Here is a 20,046-nt window from a genome sequence, read left to right as displayed (position 1 = left end):
GGCCTGACTTAATCACTTCTCCTTGGAGGACTTCAGAGTGATAGCAATTTGGTAGTCTTTCTCCTCATGTTACCTCCATTTGTTACCTTCTTTGGAGACCCATGGGACCCCTTCAAAAGGAAGGGCTGAATGTTCTAGGAATTAATTGCTTCCCCCTGAAGGGAGATCTTGCTCACTTTTCATGTTCAGGCAATCATGTGGTCCCTCCTGAGAGATACGTGGTGTACTGTCCTTGTGCCCTGCATAACATATTGCACTTCCTGTTAGGAAGGTAGTGCACCACACACAATAAGCACAGGATTTTTTTATATCTGGGACCTATTGTTGCATCAACAACATTGGGCCCAGAGAGACACCAATATTCTATTACGTGGACCTCTCCTGAACAGTTAGTGCATTCCATTTTCTGTTTCTGATCAGTTAAACAAGATCATCAGCCTACCTACCTAACTGACAAATTCAACTTCTCAATAGTGACGGACCAGTAATAGTTGCTATCAGAATGTACTTTTTGGTGGTTTGTAAAACTAATTTTAATTATGCAATACTTTCCTGTTGCTGTTGTCAAATGTCCTCCTCCCACCCTGCTCTCTTTTCCTGGTGTAATTGGTTTTTTTTGTTGAAAAAGATGACAGTTCTGTGCAAGACCCAAGCTAGGTGCACGAGTTGAGTGCATCATACTGACAAGTCTCCATTCTGTGGGAGGATGTATTTACACTGGTTCAGTGTGAATACATCCTCCAACAGAATGGTGAATGGTTTTTCAGCACAAGAAAAACATAAAGCTATAAAAAAAACAATGATAGGTAAGTATTGCATAATTAAAATTAGATGTAGCTATCTATCCTAAACACCGATAGATTTCCCTAACTTTGCGTGAATCATTATTAAACTATGACAGATTTGTTATTTGCTAGCTTACCCCTTTGACACTGAGGTCAATGGTCATGGTCATATAAAAATGGTCATGGTCATATAAAAATGTTATAAGTTTGTCATTTGCTTATATCTACTAAACCCCATGATGGATTTTTTCATACTTAGAATGAATCATCATTATAAAAACTAAGACAGTTAATTCTGTAATGTTTTCTCAACCTTTTGAATTAGTGTAACAGTCATACATTTTGTGGAAATGTTTCAGTTTTTATAATCATAATGAAGGCACAGACCCTCTTATTCAGTCAAGAAAGACAGATTAAGATGTCTAGCCAACATTTTCTCAGATTCAGTTTGGAAAGAGAGAGAGTGCTTTCTGTTCTGCAAGTTTTATAATCTGCAATTTTGCCACAGTTCCTATATCAGCACCTTTATTTAACATTTATATGTACTGCATTCTTCAAATACATAACAAATACAACCACTCCAGTGGCCTAGTGGCTTAATTTATTACAAGGGTTATTATGAACAGGCAGGTACCCGAGTACCAGGGTATGCATTCACAGCTGTATTTTGGTGACATATTTGTAACTATATAGATGATCTGATTAGACTTTCGTGCCTTTACAGCATATAGTCTTGTTTTTAAATAATATTTTTATACATTTGGAGCATATGATCTTGTCCATTCATTCATCTGTTACTAATTTTGTTTCTGTGCAATAGCACAAGTTGTTCACCATTCCACAGTTGCCAAACTTTGTCAGTGATTTGCACTTGGTTAAGAAAGAACCATTATGGTCAAAACGACAAAGGTCACTGATTGAATGAAAAAAAATGGTTTCCACACAGTCACTATATTGTTAAATTATATATTTTGCTTTTGGTTCAAAATTTCAGACCCAGGAAGAGCAAGAAAAAGCATTAAGCCTGGGAGCACTCCATGCCGGAAGTTCAGGACTAGTAAAAATGGCATGTATTGAGATGTGAATTATGGCTTGTATGTTTACTCTTAATTAAGTTACATATTGTACTCATTGTTGCACATTGAGTGCAGGATATTGCGCTTTCCAACAATTGTTTATTTGATGGCCTCAAAATTTTGACCCAATGAGCACTTTGGATGTTCTTTTTTCATCTTTATAGTTTAGGAATCAATCACTAAACCCCCATGAACAAAAACTGGTACCCTGATATTGTTTCAAGAAATCAAATTGGTTTGCATAGCAGTAGAAACATTTAACCACTCTAATGGCAAGTACAAACCTGGACAAAATGGTTAGGTTATACAATGGTAAATTTTTTTTAATGGAGAATTTCTTTTTCTCTTAAAGACAGAATAATCTACAGTTAAACATTAGAAAATTACCAAATTCTAGTCCAAATAATAGACAGTATGAAAATGGAAAACTTGATAGTATGAAAATGGAAAACTTGATAGTTTGAATATGGAAAACTTGATAGGTTGATAATGGAAAACTTTGATAGAGCTATGGCCCTGGACAATTAACTTTATATCATCACATTGGGTTGTTGCTCGTTACCACTACAGGTCAAAAACCATTTAAGTTATTCTATAGCAGTTTGGTATTAGCATTCTCTCATTCACTTTGTTGGGGCCCCAGGTGGCTGAGTGGTCAAAGGCACTCAACTTTACAGATCACTGACATGTCACCTCTGTCTGCATGGGTTCAAGTTTTGGCTTGGCCAGTGTCAGTATGTGGGAAAGCTTGCCAGTAGCTTTTCATGGGTCATTGGTTCTTCCTGGGGTTTCCCTGGCTTCTTCCTCCACCAAAATATACTGGCCTTCATGTATAGCCTATCATGTGCTGAAAACTGGCTTTATACCCACAAAACCCAAAACCATACATCTGGTTATTCTTTTTATGGATTTTCTCTAGTCAGTTTCATTTTGGATGGAGTTAAGGCCCTTGACAGCTAATTTCATATCTTAACATGGAACATTTCTTGTAACCAACTTAATATTAGTTTAATATATAAGTATTAGAATTTAATGGTGCATCAGAATAATGGCTGTCTGGTGCCAATACCAATTAAAAGGTAAGTTCTGAAAATGTAAAAATGGATTGCACAAAACTTTAGGAAAATAAACCCTTCCAAATAAATCTAAAGATCTAGTACTACAAGATGAAATGGGACAAGATTAAAAAATTTTGAAATTATATGTGTCAAATAAAATATAAATGTAAAAAAATATAAAATCCTTAAAATATAAGGTAAATATATATTTTATAAACTGCATTCCCTAAAGATATCCAAGATTTTGTCTGCTAGTGCAATATCATTTGTCAAGGTCCTTAATTGAGTTAACATTAAAAAAAATAACTTTTGTCACATTGGGTGGTTGTAGATACACTTGACAAGAAGATGTGTTCAGTGTCAGTAAACATTGGCAAAGTATGCACTCTGGTGAAGGTTTGCCATTCAGGATGTTTACTTGAATTAGGTATGGGTGTCCTATATATGATATGATATTCACAATACCACCTCATCTCTGTGATTTGCTCTGTATGAGGGATACAACTCTCCAATGGTTGGTTTGATGTTACAAAGCTTGTTTGAGGACACTTCATTCCATAGTTTTTGCCAAGTATATAGAACATTCTAATGTATATTTAAAGTTTGTGTATTTAATATTCAATTCAGAAATGGGTAACTGCGGGGTAGCTTTGGCTACTTTATCTGCACTTTCATAACCTTTAGTGTGACTGGGCAGCCAACAAGGCAGGATATTCTTTCCAAGTTGTGTGATAGAATATTAACAGGTTGTCAAATGTAAGGTGTTGTTAGGATTAATGGGTGCAGTAGTTATACAAAACTGATTTAAAGGGTGCTGGTTCAGATCTTACCATTAGATCACCCCAGGTTGGATATGGTGGCTTGTCCTTGGGCAAAACACTTTACTCAGATTTCCTCTGTACCTGTGTTGCTGTGCCAAGAAAGAAACCCAAATCAAAAATTGTAGCAAATAGAAATCTAATGATAAGATTCTGTTGTTGTTGACATTTGGTTGTCTTGCATATTTTGCAATATTATTCTTCTATGTGCAGCTAGTTCAGAGCCTTTGATGAATTACCTTTAAATTTTGCTAGATGTTAGGTAAACCACTTTTTAATACCTGAGTCGATAGAGCATCTGCCTCAGATGAAGGCTATCACATCGCAAGTTTGAACCCTGGCCGTCTTATACCAAAGATCTATAAAAATGGTACTAGCAGCTGCCTCGCATGGCACTTAGCTTTAAGAGGTTAGTGTTAGGACTGGTTGGCCTGCTGTTAAGTAAATGTGACTGGGTGGGACATGATGCTACATGTCTGCAGCATTATGCCCCAGTGCTAGACATCACTATAAACTGCCACACTGAGATGTGACTAAAAAAAATTAAGCTACATTAAAAATCTAAATCACACACACACATAGATGTCCATTTTGTTCTCTCAAGCTTTAATAAATTGTTATATGTAGACTGCATATCTTGATCAAAGTTTGGAGTACTTTCATTTAAGAAAGTAAAGATGCTGTTGATTTGTTTTTAAAGGCCAAGGTCATTGTGTCTTTAAGAAAAATATGGTTTTGCACAATAATGTTTGCTTCTTGACCAAGCTTTATGAAGGGCTTGCACATAAGATGTAAAACAAATGTAGATTTGGGGTTTAAAGGTTAGATATTATGGTCATGGTAAGTCTGATAAGAAAGTACTTTGACCAAAGGTAAAAGTCATTGAAACCCACAGGTCAGTAGCAACTACTTATACCATATGAGTGCCTACATAGAGGATTATGATGTAAATTGTGCCTTTCACAGTACTCGTTTTCCAGAGTTATGTCCCCTTTTTGTGTTACATGTGGGTGCTAAATATGATTATTCTTGTGTGCTGCTAATTGCAGGACTATCCTTAAACAGCAGACATTATTGACATGATGTAAACAGATGTATATCATTTTATCATCACTCCCTGAGGATATATTTTTAGAGTTATACCTCTTTTTAAATCTTATTTTGCATTTTATACAAGAACCATCAGTCTTTTTCAAACCATGGCAAGGGTATCCTTGTTCTGTTGACACATATCTAGTCCATTTCTTTATTGCTTTAACATGTGGAGATAGAGGTCTGAAAGTTGGTAGTTTTTGAATCACAAGAGAATGTGTTGTATATTACTTTTTTTAAAAGATCAGATATTAGGATCACTTTTGTTTTTACTGACCACAAATTTTTCTAGATAGAAAGATGAAAAATATTACACTGGATGTAAATGTTAAACTATATGTTGGACACCACATTCAGGATTATATTGTGAGTGTCATGGTCAAAGGTTAACATTGTTTCGGCTTTTAACTCAGCAGTCATTGGAGGAGAGAAATGGAACTTAGTATGCTGATTTATATTAAAAATGTGTTGGATACCACAAGAGTTGTATCTTCTGGATCAAGGTTACAGTCACTATTACTTTACTTCTGGATCAAGGTTACAGTCTTAGTTACTTTGCTTTTGGATGAAGGTTACAGTCACTGTTACTTCGTTTTTGAATCAAGGTTACAATCACAGTTATTTTACTTCTGGATCAAGGTTACAGTCAAAGTTATTTTGTTTTTGGATCAAGGTTACGGTCACTGTTACTTTGCTCTTGGATCAAGGTTACAGTCATTGTTACTTCTGGATCAATGTTACAGTCACAGTTACTTTGCTTTTGTATCAGGGTTACAGTCACTGTCACTTTACTTCTGGATCAAGGTTACAGTCACTGTTACTTCTGGATCAAGGTTACAGTTACATTTACTTTGCTTTTTAATCAAGGTTACACTCACTGTTACTTCTGGATCAAGGTTACAGTCACTGTTACATTACTTCTGGAACAAAGTTACATTCACTGTTACGTTACATGGCTACTCAGAAACTCTACAGCTCTGTCACAGAGATACTGGTCAGAATTATTATTATACAGTTTTTATTATGTTATCATGGTAGGCTGGGGACAGAAGTTTGCTGAATTTGTTAGTTCCACAAAACCCACTGTTCATGACAGATTCTCATCATGAGCAATAATCACAGTCCCAAATGATTGATAATAGATGGGTTATACTTTGCATGATTTATAATGTCTGTCTGTGTGTGTGTGTGTGTGCATATATATATATATATATATATATATATATATATATATATATATGTATGTTCTGAATTTCTAATTTTTGATGGATAGATTATAGAAGGAACTCTTGGTAAGACGGATTTTGACTTTGCCCTGTGTACTCCAGAAACAATCCAGGATATTTTGCCACTTCGACCAGTGCTCAGAACAAAGTTCCCTAACATTCAAGCAGGTACCTCATTCCTTTAACTGCACTTACTATTTATATGCATCCAGAAATATGAGGTCACATAATCATCACCATTTAATGAAAAAAACATTTGGCATTTGGATGACAAACAAAGAGCAGATTAATTCAGAGCTTTGTTTTTTTTAAGTTATGTAATATATAATATAGGCAAAGGAGTGCTTCTAATTAGTTTTACTGATGTTGTACGTTTACATAGGTAAAAGGTTTCTACTAAGTTTTACTGATGTACATTTTACCAACAACTCGTTTTACCACAATGTCCTAAAATAAAACCATTACAACCTATATTCAGCTTACCATTAAACAAAAACTTGTATTCAGTTTGTACTAAGGGTAGCATGATGTCAGTAAAACATTAAAATATTTACTGATGTATTAAAAATAGGGACCTGTCATTAAACATTATTGAAATTTTACAAATTTACTAAATGTACTGAAATAATGACTTTCTGCACTTTAATTTTTAGGAACTCTTGGGAACAATATAGAGTCCATGATCAAACATTTTACCAAAGGGATCACATTCACCACTACAAAAATCAGTGAAACCCATTCCAAGATCCAGGTCCCATTCGGCAAGGTAAAGTAGGACATTATAAATCAGATTTTTAAGATTTTCTAAATCTGAACTCATGATAAACAGATTCCACTGTCTTTACTTTAGAGCAGGGTATTATTTGCTCTCTCACATCACAGTAGGTATTGCAGTTTTCACAATTAGTAAGTTACCCATTGATAATACCTCAGGAAAACTACTACTACCTTGCAGATCCTGTCCTGCCAGATAACACTTAACAGAAGCTAAAAGTTATCTGCCCACCTAGGTGGCAGTGGCACAGAGTGATCTATCCTTTCTGCAAGAATTGGTACCAAATCCCATGAATATCATGGTTGCTACTTCCGCTTATATGAAGTAGCATGTTCTCACCATGAGACCTCGCAAAAGTCAGAATCGGTTTTTGGAAGATAAACCATTACAAGTTGGAGGAATCCTTTCACTTCTACGGAAAGTATACTCCATCTGTATTTCCAACTTTTCTCTTTTCCTATGCCAACAAAGTTCTGTCTTTACCACTTTCTAACACTTTATCATCTTCTAAAATTTAATAGCACTTAGTTACTTGCATGGGTAGCCTGTGTGACTTTTCCATAAGTTCAGGTTATAATTATTGTTTTATATGCATGCAAGTCGCTATGTCTATAGAAAACTTTATATATGTATAATTCCATTATGACAGGGTACATGCAGGTGAGTTTTCTATACTAAGGCATTCATAATGTCCAAGCGCCAAGTTTAATTTCTTAATTAGATCATCTGTTATCACTAACTTCCAGGTAAAATATTATATCATATAACTCTGCAGCCACCCTGTGTTCAAAAGACAGGTGCATTGAATTGATTTGTAAAGGCCATCATTGAGCCTTTCTACAGGTAGTATTGTAACTTGATATGGTGTATTGACTCTACTTGTTGTATTCATGACACCTTATTGATTTTACATGTATTGAACGTTATGGGGCCTTTTCCTATGGGTAAAATTGTCTCCTAATGGATACTTTTACATTTACTTCTTAAGTAACAATCAGTAATGGGGCTTCAGTTCCTTTTTATGTGCAGGCTTTGTGTGTAATATAGAATCTTTTTTATATTACTGTACTTCCGCTCTGGTTGGATAAGAACAGGTAGGTTTACTCAGTAATGTCCAGCTCATTCATGTTACTCTAAGTGACACTTGAGTGCTTTCCTACAGGTAAACTATGACTAGAATTGATTTTTTTTCTCTTCCTCTTCACACATGTTAGTACTATTTGCAATGCTCTGGTGATTCTACCTGTACAGGCAGTCAAATTCAACTGCCTTTGGGTTATTGAGCTAGAATTTGTTTAATATCCGCTTTCTAAATATTCATAGCTATGCTTTAATTTACCTGTATATGTGCCCCTTTACAGGTAGTTATCTTCGTGGTTAACACTGCATGGATACTTACTTGCTCATAAAACAGGACAGTCACGACACAACGTCTATAGAGGGTCTTCTGTTTTGTCTTGCAGATTTAGATCATGGGTGAGACCAGTCGGACAACAACTCAGCATATGTAGATTCTCTGGTTGTAACCCCTTGAATACATGTCAGACTTGAATATTATGGACAGAAGTCAGTCATAGATTGGGGAACAAAAACATCTGATTGCACACAAGAGCAGAGAGATGGAGAGCAGCAACAAGCATCACTTACAGTTTTTTGTATCAAAATTATTGACCATATACATGGATCAAACATCCTTTATCCTATCACAACCTTAGGAAAAGATGGCCATGTTCCTCTATGACTGGACTTGACCATATAACTCTGATCGTAATGGGCCATGACCACAATTCAGTCATGCAGCATCAGTCAAAATGAAGTTGTCCAGTTCCATGAATTACATAATGCTATAAGCTCTTCATAATTGGATACTTCCTATGGACAACACCCAGTCTATACAGGCTCTCTCATGGTTCAGTCCAACTGCATAGTGTTGCTAGGCACTTCCTGTGGAAGACGTACAGTTTATATGGACAACCTCATGGATCTATCTTACCGCATGGTACCTGAAACACTTCTGACGCATGTTGTCCAGTTTGGGGCCTCAGTTTTCAAGAGATATCTCTTAACTCACCCCCAAACCTCTGCCATCCTAGAGACTTTACTTCGAGGTAATGGGATCTAACTCATAAGTGCTGCATGTTTAGTGGGCCACCATCATCAACAGTTCTCTTCAACTACATTGCAGGTAGCACAGGAGATGTTGACTTTACTGCCGTAACTCTATAAATGACAGTACTGACATTCAAGTTCCCTTGTCGTTACTAGATCTTTCTTGGATGAGTGAATCTTTGCCTACAGGATTGAACTGATGTTTCCCGCCCATTCCCATCCAGCTTTGGTCATCTTTTCTCGACACCACCTGCCAGGTCTACAGTTCTGACATTTGTTGAAACTTATCTACAGAAGATTCTACTTTCAATTGCTTTGACAATGAGAATTATATACCTTGACACCTCAGGGCTCAGCTCTATTTATGTTGCTATACAGTGAGGGAAAGAGCTAAGCAAATAGCTACAGTATCCTTTTGCACAGCAGCTGCATGACCTGCAGCAGGACTAGGCCATATACAACAGGATTAGGCCATATACAACAGGATTAGGCCATATACAACAGGATTAGGCCATGTACAACAGGACTAGGCCATATACAACAGGACTAGGCCATATACAACAGGATTAGGCCATATACAACAGGATTAGGCCATATACAACAGGACTAGGCCATATACAACAGGACTAGGCCATATACAACAGGATTAGGCCATATACAAGAGATCATTGGGTCCTTGACCACAATATATCTTTGACAAGTCACAGTATAAATTCAAGGTGCCCCACAAGTTTAGTCAGTGAATAAGCAGGGCATATTTATAGAATGGTCTGCTTCATAATTAAGATGCAGCACCCTATAACCATAATAGCAGGTATAAACTTACAACAGGTGGGAAAAAATGCAATGCTTTCTACCTCCACCTTACAGGCCAATCATGGCCGAAGATACACTTGCAGCCTTCATCATCTATTCTCCTTTTAAATGAAACAGATTGATGAAATTCGCAGCTGCTAGAGTATTCATTCACTAGCTGAGTTTTGCTTATTACAGCAGCGGATGACTTAGTCCTTGGTCACTTTATGAACTCTCATAACAGTGGCTATATAGTCAAAGTGTAGATCTAACCATAACAATTGGACCAACTCTCAATTGGCAACCATTTGAGAGTGTGGCCTCTAGTATCGTTTTTTTATATATCATATCATCGAAATGGATGATATTTTTAAAAAACTGTCATTTCTGGCTGGCAAACATACATGGGAATTGAGTTCTCATTCTGTCTGATAACTTCACTGTGATGACTGATCTCCAACAGCAGAGCAGAATAAGTAACTGGACCTTTGTATTCTTATTAGGGATTTTTTTATAGTAGTGTCATCAACAACAATCCAGGTTTCATTTTGACATATCCAAGCTGGCTAATGTATTGGCAGAGTCATTTTTCTGCATGCAGGATCTCATACAAATGGAATGGCCATTTCATCCCTCATTTTCATATGATACATGCTCGATGGATCAACTCGGTGGAATACCAACAGTCCCAGCCCTTGTCACACCAGTCCTGGCCTGGCTAACTGCTGCTTCCAATAAATTGGAATGGTCAAGTGTACACATATCTAAACACCTAGTATTATGAACTTGATACAAGAACCAAAAGTGTCTCAGTGTCTCTTCTTTCTGATTACTCCACTAATACAGTACCAATCGGGCCAGAATAGGTAGGCAGTGGAATATAATTTCAGTGATCCCTACCAGAGTACTTTATTCCAATGGAGACATCCATACCACAATAGCTAACTTTCTAAGCTCTTCAGTGAGATCATAGTTAAACTTAACTATTTCATGATCACTAGTACACTGTGCTGTCATAAAGAAGAGGATATTGCATGAATCAAATACCTGTCTGATCTTCTATTCATTTCGATTTCACCTGGTCAGAGGCATGGGACCCTTGCCCAACTGAACTTTTCATGGCGATTAACCTGGCTGAACAAGGCGCCAATAGAACAACTCTCAAGAGCTTAATTAGTTCACTTATCATACAATTCCTGCCTCCTCACTACTTTGGCATTCAGCAGGCAAAGTCAGCAATGCATTTCTTGGTGGACCCATCTACTTACAGTTCCAACATGATTGATCAGTATCATTCATGAAGCCTCAACTTTCAAGGGCATCATTGACTCACCTGTCATACAAGACCTGCTTCCTCATTTTCGGGGGGCCCCGAGTGGTCTAAAGCACTCTCCTTTACGGATCACTGCCATCTCACCTCTGTCTGCGTGGGTTCGAGTCTAGGATTCGACCAATGTGGGTATGTGAGAAAGCTTGCCAGTAGCTTCTCGTGGGTCGGTGGTTCTTCCCGGGGTTTTCCCCGGGTTCTTCCTCCACCATTAATACTTACCACCATACATAGCCTATCATGTGCTGAAAAATGGCGTTAAACCCTACAACAAAAATCCTCATTTTCATATCAGTGGACCCAAATTACATACAGTTCCGACAAGACATGTCATTTCAGTCGGGATGGTACCTCTTTCATTGCAAAGAACAGGCCCCTGTCCATGGGTAACAAGACTATTGTAATGAAATCCCTGTCTATTCTGGACATTTCCGCTCAAGACCACCTATAAGATCCATATGGTATATTAAAATAAATGAGCCGTTGCATCGAGGGAGATAGCACTTATTTTTACGTCTCAAACAGGAACAGGAATATATCTCAGCACAGACCCTTTCATCGTGCTTTAAGTCGGTTATCAGCTCTACATATAGAGAAATGACTACATCTCCAATCTCATATTCCAGCTCATGAGATTAAGGCAGTTACTGCAAGCTTGGCATCTGACTAGAACTGTTCTCTGACATTAAGCATGGGATGAAGATTGAAGTTGACATTCTTCAGTTTGTATCTTATAAATCTTTTCCCAAAGGGCTCAACTCAGTCTGGTAGGACCTATAGCCATGGGGCAACATATCACATTTCCAATATGTTCAATAACTTCATAAGATGCTGCATAGTGACTTGCACTGCATATACAGGAGGTAAAATGTTCCCACTTTGAAGCTGCTCCATGACGGATGGAGTCTTCTCCAATCAGGTTATCTAGAAGCTGTCTTACATACCTTAGGTGGCTGGAAATGGCATCTCCAGGGTAAGAGGATGTGTCTCCCTCCACCTCCTGCCTGTTCTCCTAAGTTATTATGATTGGGTAACGTATTAAAAGAAAAACTCATTTTTTCTAGTAAAATATTTGTTTCTTCGTGAATACTTACCCAATCATAATACACATGCACTCTCCCAGCCTCCCCACAGTTGCATCCATATAGAGAGTGTGCGTTCTGCTCCTGTAATAACTGAGATATTTATGGGATTTGGCACCAATCCCTGTACCAAGGTGAGATCACTCTGCCCAACCGAGACCTAGGTGGGCAGATAACTTTTAGCTTCCTTTTAGCTAAAATGTTATCAGTAGTACTGGATTAGCAAGGCAGTAGTAGTTCTTCTATGGTATTATGATTGGGTAAGTATTCATGAAGAAACATTTTACTAGAAAAAGTTAGTTTCATAATCCTATCATTATCTGTTGATTGAGAAGTTAGTGATGTCCATGTGATTTGTCATCATTACATAATGCACCTGCTAGTGTTGTTTATTTAATCAGCTGCTGTTGTTTAATGCACCTGCTAGTGTTGTTTATTTAATCAGCTGCTGTTGTTTAATGCACTTGCTAGTGTTGTTTATTTAATCAACTGCTGTTGTTTAATGCACTTGCTAGTGTTGTTTAATGCACCTGCTAGTGTTGTTTATTTAATCAGCTGCTGTTGTTTAATGCACTTGCTAGTGTTGTTTAATGCACTTGCTAGTGTTGTTTAATGCACCTGCTAGTGTTGTTTAACGCACCTGCTAGTGTTGTTTATTTAATCAGCTGCTGTTGTTTAATGCACTTGCTAGTGTTGTTTAATGCACCTGCTAGTGTTGTTTATTTAATCAACTGCTGTTGTTTAATGCACTTGCTAGTGTTGTTTAATGCACCTGCTAGTGTTGTTTATTTAATCAGCTGCTGTTGTTTAATGCACTTGCTAGTGTTGTTTAATGCACTTGCTAGTGTTGTTTAATGCACCTGCTAGTGTTGTTTAACGCACCTGCTAGTGTTGTTTATTTAATCAGCTGCTGTTGTTTAATGCACTTGATAGTGTTGTTTAATGCACCTGCTAGTGTTGTTTATTTAATCAGCTGCTGTTGTTTAATGTACTTGCTAGTGTTGTTTAATGCACCTGCTAGTGTTGTTTATTTAATCAACTGCTGTTGTTTAATGCACTTGCTAGTGTTGTTTAATGCACCTGCTAGTGTTGTTTATTTAATCAGCTGCTGTTGTTTAATGCACTTGCTAGTGTTGTTTAATGCACTTGCTAGTGTTGTTTAATGCACCTGCTAGTGTTGTTTAACGCACCTGCTAGTGTTGTTTATTTAATCAGCTGCTATTGTTTAATGCACTTGATAGTGTTGTTTAATGCACCTGCTAGTGTTGTTTATTTAATCAGCTGCTGTTGTTTAATGTACTTGCTAGTGTTGTTTAATGCACCTGCTAGTGTTTTTTTTTAATCAGCTGCTGTTGTTTAATGCACTTGCTAATGTTGTTTATTTAATCAGCTGCTGTTGTTTAATGCACCTGCTAGTGTTGTTTATTTAATCTCAGCTGCTGTTGTTTAATGCACTTGCTAGTGTTTGTTTGTTCTACTGATTAATCCATTCAGCCAATGTGGGCATGTGAGAAAGCTTGCCAGTAGCTTCTCGTGGGTCGGTGGTTCTTTCCGGGATTTTCCAGGTTCTTCCTCCACCATTAATACTGGCCGCCATGTATAGCCTATCGTGTATTGAAAAATGGCGTTAAACCCCACAACAACAACAACAACTTATTAATCCTAAGAAACACTAGATTTTGATTGCACTTGAAATAGGCTAATAAGTGAGTATATACAGTAGATATTCTTTTGTTATATAATTATACTTCAAGGAAAGAAGGATGGGTAATTGAAGATTTGAGACAACTTTGCCTTATAATAGCCTCTCTCCCTTGATAATTCTGTAAAACTGTACATGTACATTTTCTGCAAGGTTATAAAATGGCAAGTTTAATGGATGATGACTCAAGAATTTCTCTCATTAGAAAAGAAACTTTTTTTAATGAAATTTAGACATTTAGAATTTAAAATATTTTTGAACATTTATGTCATTTAAAAACACATACACACCAGATATTTTTGTGATTTTATGGTTAGGTATATGTTCAGTGAACCATGTCAATTTTTTTTAAATAAATGGATGATAGCTAAGTATTTTGAGTAAATACAAAAAAAAGTTAACTCGTGAAGTGGAAACATTTCATATTCTCACAAATGACTTCTTGTGACAGAATAGAATGTTTCAACTTCACAAGTGAAATATTTTCTTTTATATATTCGCAACAATGTTCATATTCATTTTATTGAAGGCGAAAACTGTCAACATTCATGGATTTTCATTTTGTGTCAAAGTAGTTAATGGCTTTATTACTGATTTCTTTAAAACAAAGTTGCAAAATTTTACAATAGCTCAGTGGGAGAGAAAAGACAGATTGAGCTAAATCTTTCAACCCAGACATTACAATAGCTCAATGGGAGAGAAAAGAGAGAGGATCTAAATCTTCCAACCCAGATATCTTACAGTAGCTCAATTTGAGAGAAAAGAGAGATGCAGCTAAATCTTCCACCCAGACATCTTACAATAGCTCAGTGGGAGAAAAAAGAGAGAGGATCTCAATCTTCTAACCCAGACATCTTACAATAGCTCAATGGGAGGGAAAAGAAAGGTGGATGTAAATCTTCCAACCCAGACATCTTAAGCCCTGACTCAGACTCTAAAAATAGCTTTGGTGATGTGGAGATGCCTCCCTTTCCACCTGCTAAAAAGTCTACACTTCCTCCCCACCCCATCCTTGAGACACCTGCACCTGTGAAGACCTTACTCATGCAACAGTGATGGAGATTCGCATGCTCAGTATTATCAATAAGTCTCTGTCAACTAGAATGTTGAACAACCCTTTGAGTCCAAGTCCAGCCCCGCATCCCCTACCCTTGTTCGATGCAGATGATAGCATAGGGCATTTAGGGATATATTCTGACATTGCTGGCCAACATCGCCAGCTAAAGTTTACTACCGCAATACCTGATATCCCAGTCATCCAGATACAGATATGTGAATCATTGCCAGCAGACTTACGATGATGTCATATAGTGAATGTATGGGCTACATTAACCAGTATATTGGCAGTCCATCCATCCAGCTGAACCAGCTTTATCCAATCCGTCTATATATATGGCATTCTTGCATCCCAACTGACCTAGGCAGCTGCACCATTAGAGCCAACCACAATGTTTGAACTGACCTCACTGACCTAACAGAGCCAAACAGCCATACCAGACCACCCAGCATGGCAACACCTATTAACTGCAAGCCCTGTTTGGAATGCTTCTAGGCTACCTTTGCTGGCCAGTTTCACAGGCCAGTAATTTATAACACCAGCTGAAAATACAGCATTGTCATTACCATGCAGTATGTACTACCCCTGGACTTTGGCATTGGAGGAGGACCTTCCACAGGTGTAAGACCACTCGACTCCGGGTTCCCACACCACACTTCTGGGAAATCGGGGAAAAAGTCAGGAGGAATGATAATTTTTTTGCAGACCTTGAAAAGTCCTGGAATTTCACAAATATTGATGAAAGTCTGGAAAAACCAAGGAATTTTCCACCACCACTTGATGCCCAAAACAATCATGTAATTGAGTTGTAGCTAAACTGATCATGAGTTAAATTTATCGAGTTCTAAGCAGAATATTTGGAGGGTACAGTTTGGATCATTTGGGTTCTTGCAATAAACATATATGCTGAGTCAATCCAAATGCTCAGTGGATTAGATTTGTCTAGTAGACTTTTATTTTCAAAGTCAGCTCGATATCTGTATCTTTCCTTACGTGGAAGGTATGAAAACCAGTCTTGCATCACAAGAGGCCAACATGGTGGTGGCAAAGCGTAGCCGCTTCCTGGATGGCCAAGCAAACTATAAACATTGTTAGATCAAGTGGTACATGTATGAAATCGATATGAAAATTACTTATTTTCTCAGAAATTGTGAGCATTAAAATCGTTATTTCTTTAATCGTCTGAAATACAAGATGAAATTATGGCATTGATGAAATGTGACCTGGTACTCTCGATTTGCATTCCTAGTCTTATGATAGTCCGATAAATCAACCCCACAAATCTATGTTGATACTGATGGACGATGTTGTGGGTCTGATGTAACCTGTTCATTAATGTGCAATTCTGCTGCATGCAGATCATTCTGGAACAAACCCGTGTACACTTTAGACACATACCGTTAATTGGTAATAGCCATATCAAGCGCAGAATTCAAAATGGCCACAGGACAGATGGTTGTGCTATTCCAGGTGGATTTACAAGTCACCAAACATGTGATTTGCTCAGGAAATATAATCTACATGTCACCAAAAGAACCCTTCAGCCGATGGTAGCTGCACAGCTACGAGAAGTACTGGTAAGTGTATGAAATGTACACCGATGTGTGCAGCCATATATGGATGCAGATAATTGCACCTTTTAATGAATAGGTGATATTGGCCCCTCACCCAAAAATCAATATCATCACGGGTGAAGGGCTGATTTATTGGCCTAGTCTTATGAGTACACAAATCTAACAATCCACAATTTCAAATGTTGTAGAGAAAAAAAATTTTAAAAATATTAATTGAAAGATGTATACAAGTTGTAATGAAAATACAAAAACGAAACAACAATTTTTTTTTATATGTATGATTCCGAGAACAACTTCTGGAATTTTGTTGTATCACATGACTACCATGTTGACATGTGCTCTCTCCTTGATAAATCAAACTGGCCAGATTGCTGGTTTTTACAAATCATTTAATATAATTGAATTTCTGTACAACATTAAAAAGGAGTTTGTTGTTGATATCACCTAACTATTGGATTTCCGATGTCATCGTTTGAGATTTGTAAAGTTATGTGAGTAGTAATGCAAATGGCGAGTACCAGGTCAGATTTCATCTATGCCTTAGTTTCGTTTAGTCTGTCAGTGGATTAAAGACATAACGATTATAATACTTGCCATTTCTAAGAAAATAAATAATTTTCCTACCGATTTCATGCAGGTATAAGTTGATATATCATAAGTTTAAATTTTCTAGGCCCGCTGCTTAGCACCTACCATATGTCATTACGGCACAGTGGCAGCAAATTCCAAATGTTTTATATGCAATTGCAATGACCCCACACCCCAACCTAAATGTCCAAATATGAAAAATGGGGTGGGAATATTCGGAGGAAACTCGGATTAGAAAATGGACTGCTATTCATTTTAAGTCAAGTTTGTAGCCCAAAATTGTTGAATCTCAGAGTTGAAATGAGAAATTGTCGTCCCATATATAATATATTAAAAAATACAATACAAGCCCCTGTATCAATACAGTTTTGGGGACTGGTTTGATGAATTACAAGAAGAAAAGTTGATTTTACAGATAATTCAGTCCATGTTTATAAAACAGTATATACCTTTGAAGGTCTTTTGTCAAATTTAAATCAAACCTTTTGAAAATGTTTTTTAAATGATAGATTTTTAACCAGATTGTCTTAAGGAGATTAGGTTGTTTGAAAAATCTTGTTGGGATTTTATTGGCACAGATAAATTCAGGGTTACACTCTTTTTGTTACAAGATTCTAATTATTTGCATTTATTGTAATTTTTATACTGTAATAGGAAATGTTTACTTTCTATAAGATGCAAATATATATTGCTATATAATTTTTTAGAATTAAAGGTTTGAAAGGAAACAAAACTAATTTGTGTTCATTATGTTGTTCCCACTTAGCAACACAATGCAGGTCAGCAAAATAAAGTTAGAATTTTTATTCTGTACATTGAAATGACTTTACATACCAATTTATATGAATATAATCAAACTTGTTTTGTGGGATACATTTTATGGTTTTGTACATGATCATCTTTTCTGACTTCATTGTTTTTGTAGAGTTTTGAAACAGAAACATCTTTAGATTTAGAAAATGCATGTTTTATAATCTAAAATGTTCTTTAATTCCATTTAGTAATGGTCATATGTGAATCTTGAAAAAAGTAATTTTATCCTGGACAAACCCTGGAAATGAATCTTTAGAAAAGCCTGGGAACCCTTTCTACTCTAACCTACTTGAAAATTATGACCCCACTATGGAGTGCACAGAATTTAGTTTCCAAGCAGCAGTCAAGGTGATAAATAGAATACTATCTCCTATCGAATATCTTCCACCTCCAGTGGTGAACAAAGCTACCAGTGCTGAACAAAGCTAACAGTGGTGAACAAAGCTAACAAAGTGAGAACTTCCATGGATGCTTAAGATGCAGCCATTCTGATTTTTCTGACAATCTTCCAAAATCATAAAAACTTATGGATGCCTTTCTGACAAGACGTGCAATCCAGGCAGTAGCAAGGTTTTTGTTTTTCAGGCAGTCAGCTACGAGTAATTTTTTTTACAAATTGACATAGGATGCATACCAATATTTATTATATAGAAGTTCCAAAAATGTATAAGGATCTTAAAACCATTTATATATCAGTACCACTCTTATATAAGGCAAGTTTCTAATGCTGCTTCTTTAGGAGCATCATTTCAATTTCATCTCTTCTCTTCTTGATTTGGCATTTTTGGACATTTATTGCTTATCAGAAAAAGCAGGGAATTGCCACGCTTGGGATGCTGTTAGCCATTTCTCCAAGGTGATAAAAAGGGCAGCACACCACACAATTGTGAATGCTCCAACCGCTGCATGACCTGGTTAGAAGGAACTCTATTTTGTTGTCAAACTGTCACTGCTTGATTTATTATTAAAAGATGTAGATTTGATTCCTCTCCATGTATCATGTTTGTGCCATCATATTTCTGATACAGATGAGGGATTTTTATATAATCCTTTCATGAAAAAACTTTGAGAACACGCTGAGATCTATAACAAAAACACAATATGCATGTTTTATTCCAAGTCTAAAAAAGAGCGAGTTTGATATCACCTAAGGATATATTGAGGCCATCTGGTCAAAGAAGTTATCTCACTTGACATGGGGAAAAACATAAATATGTATTTTTATTTAATTGCTTTCCCTTCTTTTTATTCTTTCTAAACACTTTTAGTGGTACTCTTTTAGGATTTATAGAAGTTATTGTATTGCAGACATACATCAGTTAAAAGCTGTTAAGATTATATTTGTATGTAATAAGGAATTTTCTAAAAAGAAGTCGTTTTTGTTTCTTTGTCTTGAAAGAACACAGAAGTAATAATTGCAGTATCCCCTTGCCCGTCATCTACCATTATCGATTATAAGTTTAAATAAGCACAAAACTACACAAGCATTTTGTTTCGAGTTGGAATAATGATGTATTCACATGCCATATCAAATGGACTCTTTTCTTTGGAATAAGAGCAAAATATAAATGTGGTGTGCATTTATAATACAGACTCTTTTATGGTTTCCAAATATTTCTAACTATACAAAGTGAGTGAAAATCAAAACAAATGTTTTAAACTTCATTTTGGTGCATCCACGAATATTGATGCACTGAGGTTAGAGAAAACACTTAAATATATCCAGTGTGGGTGTGAGATAATGAAATTTTTATAGCAAGGCTGGTAATGTCTTTATGTGTTTATTTTATAGCAAGGCTGGTAATGTCTTTATGTGTTTATTTTATAGCAAGGCTGGTAATGTCTTTATGTGTTTATTTTCAGCTTAATATGGAGAATGAACAGCTAGAACAGAACCTACAGTGTTTGATAGATGGTATAAATAAGGAGAGGCCCAAAACCTTACCAGGTAGTCTTCAAAGTTTCTATTTCTGCTGATTGCATGTACATCTGCTTCAGATATTTCTTCACACACATTATCAGAAGGAAAGACAAAACAAGAAAGCTATCTTCACTGACTAATATAGGGATCATACAATTTTTTTTATGGTATTGGCATTGACTGAATCCCAAGTGGGTCATTGAAGCACAGGCCCAAGAGGGTGAGGTTTCCAACATCCATGAAGAATT

General features: G+C 36.5%; 1 protein-coding gene across 2 annotated transcripts in view; it reads left to right on the top strand.

Annotated features, from left to right (window-relative positions):
• The window catches only part of LOC149805814 (uncharacterized), a 45,853-nt gene that overhangs the window by 20,005 nt on the left and 5,802 nt on the right, over window positions 1-20,046 (top strand). For both annotated transcript variants that reach the window (XM_089950526.1, XM_089950524.1), the window contains exons 5-8: window positions 1,780-1,851; window positions 6,103-6,223; window positions 6,709-6,821; window positions 19,741-19,825. In XM_089950526.1, the coding sequence (XP_089806652.1) occupies window positions 1,780-1,851; window positions 6,103-6,223; window positions 6,709-6,821; window positions 19,741-19,825 (391 nt within the window). The remainder of the gene's footprint in view (window positions 1-1,779; window positions 1,852-6,102; window positions 6,224-6,708; window positions 6,822-19,740; window positions 19,826-20,046) is intronic.

Source organism: Sinohyriopsis cumingii, chromosome 2 (genome assembly GCF_028554795.1).
Source record: "Sinohyriopsis cumingii isolate HCF-2022 chromosome 2, ASM2855479v2, whole genome shotgun sequence".
Classification (NCBI taxonomy): Eukaryota; Metazoa; Mollusca; class Bivalvia; order Unionida; family Unionidae; genus Sinohyriopsis; species Sinohyriopsis cumingii.
Note: the sequence above shows the minus strand (reverse complement) of the source record. Positions and strands in the feature narration are given on the sequence as shown.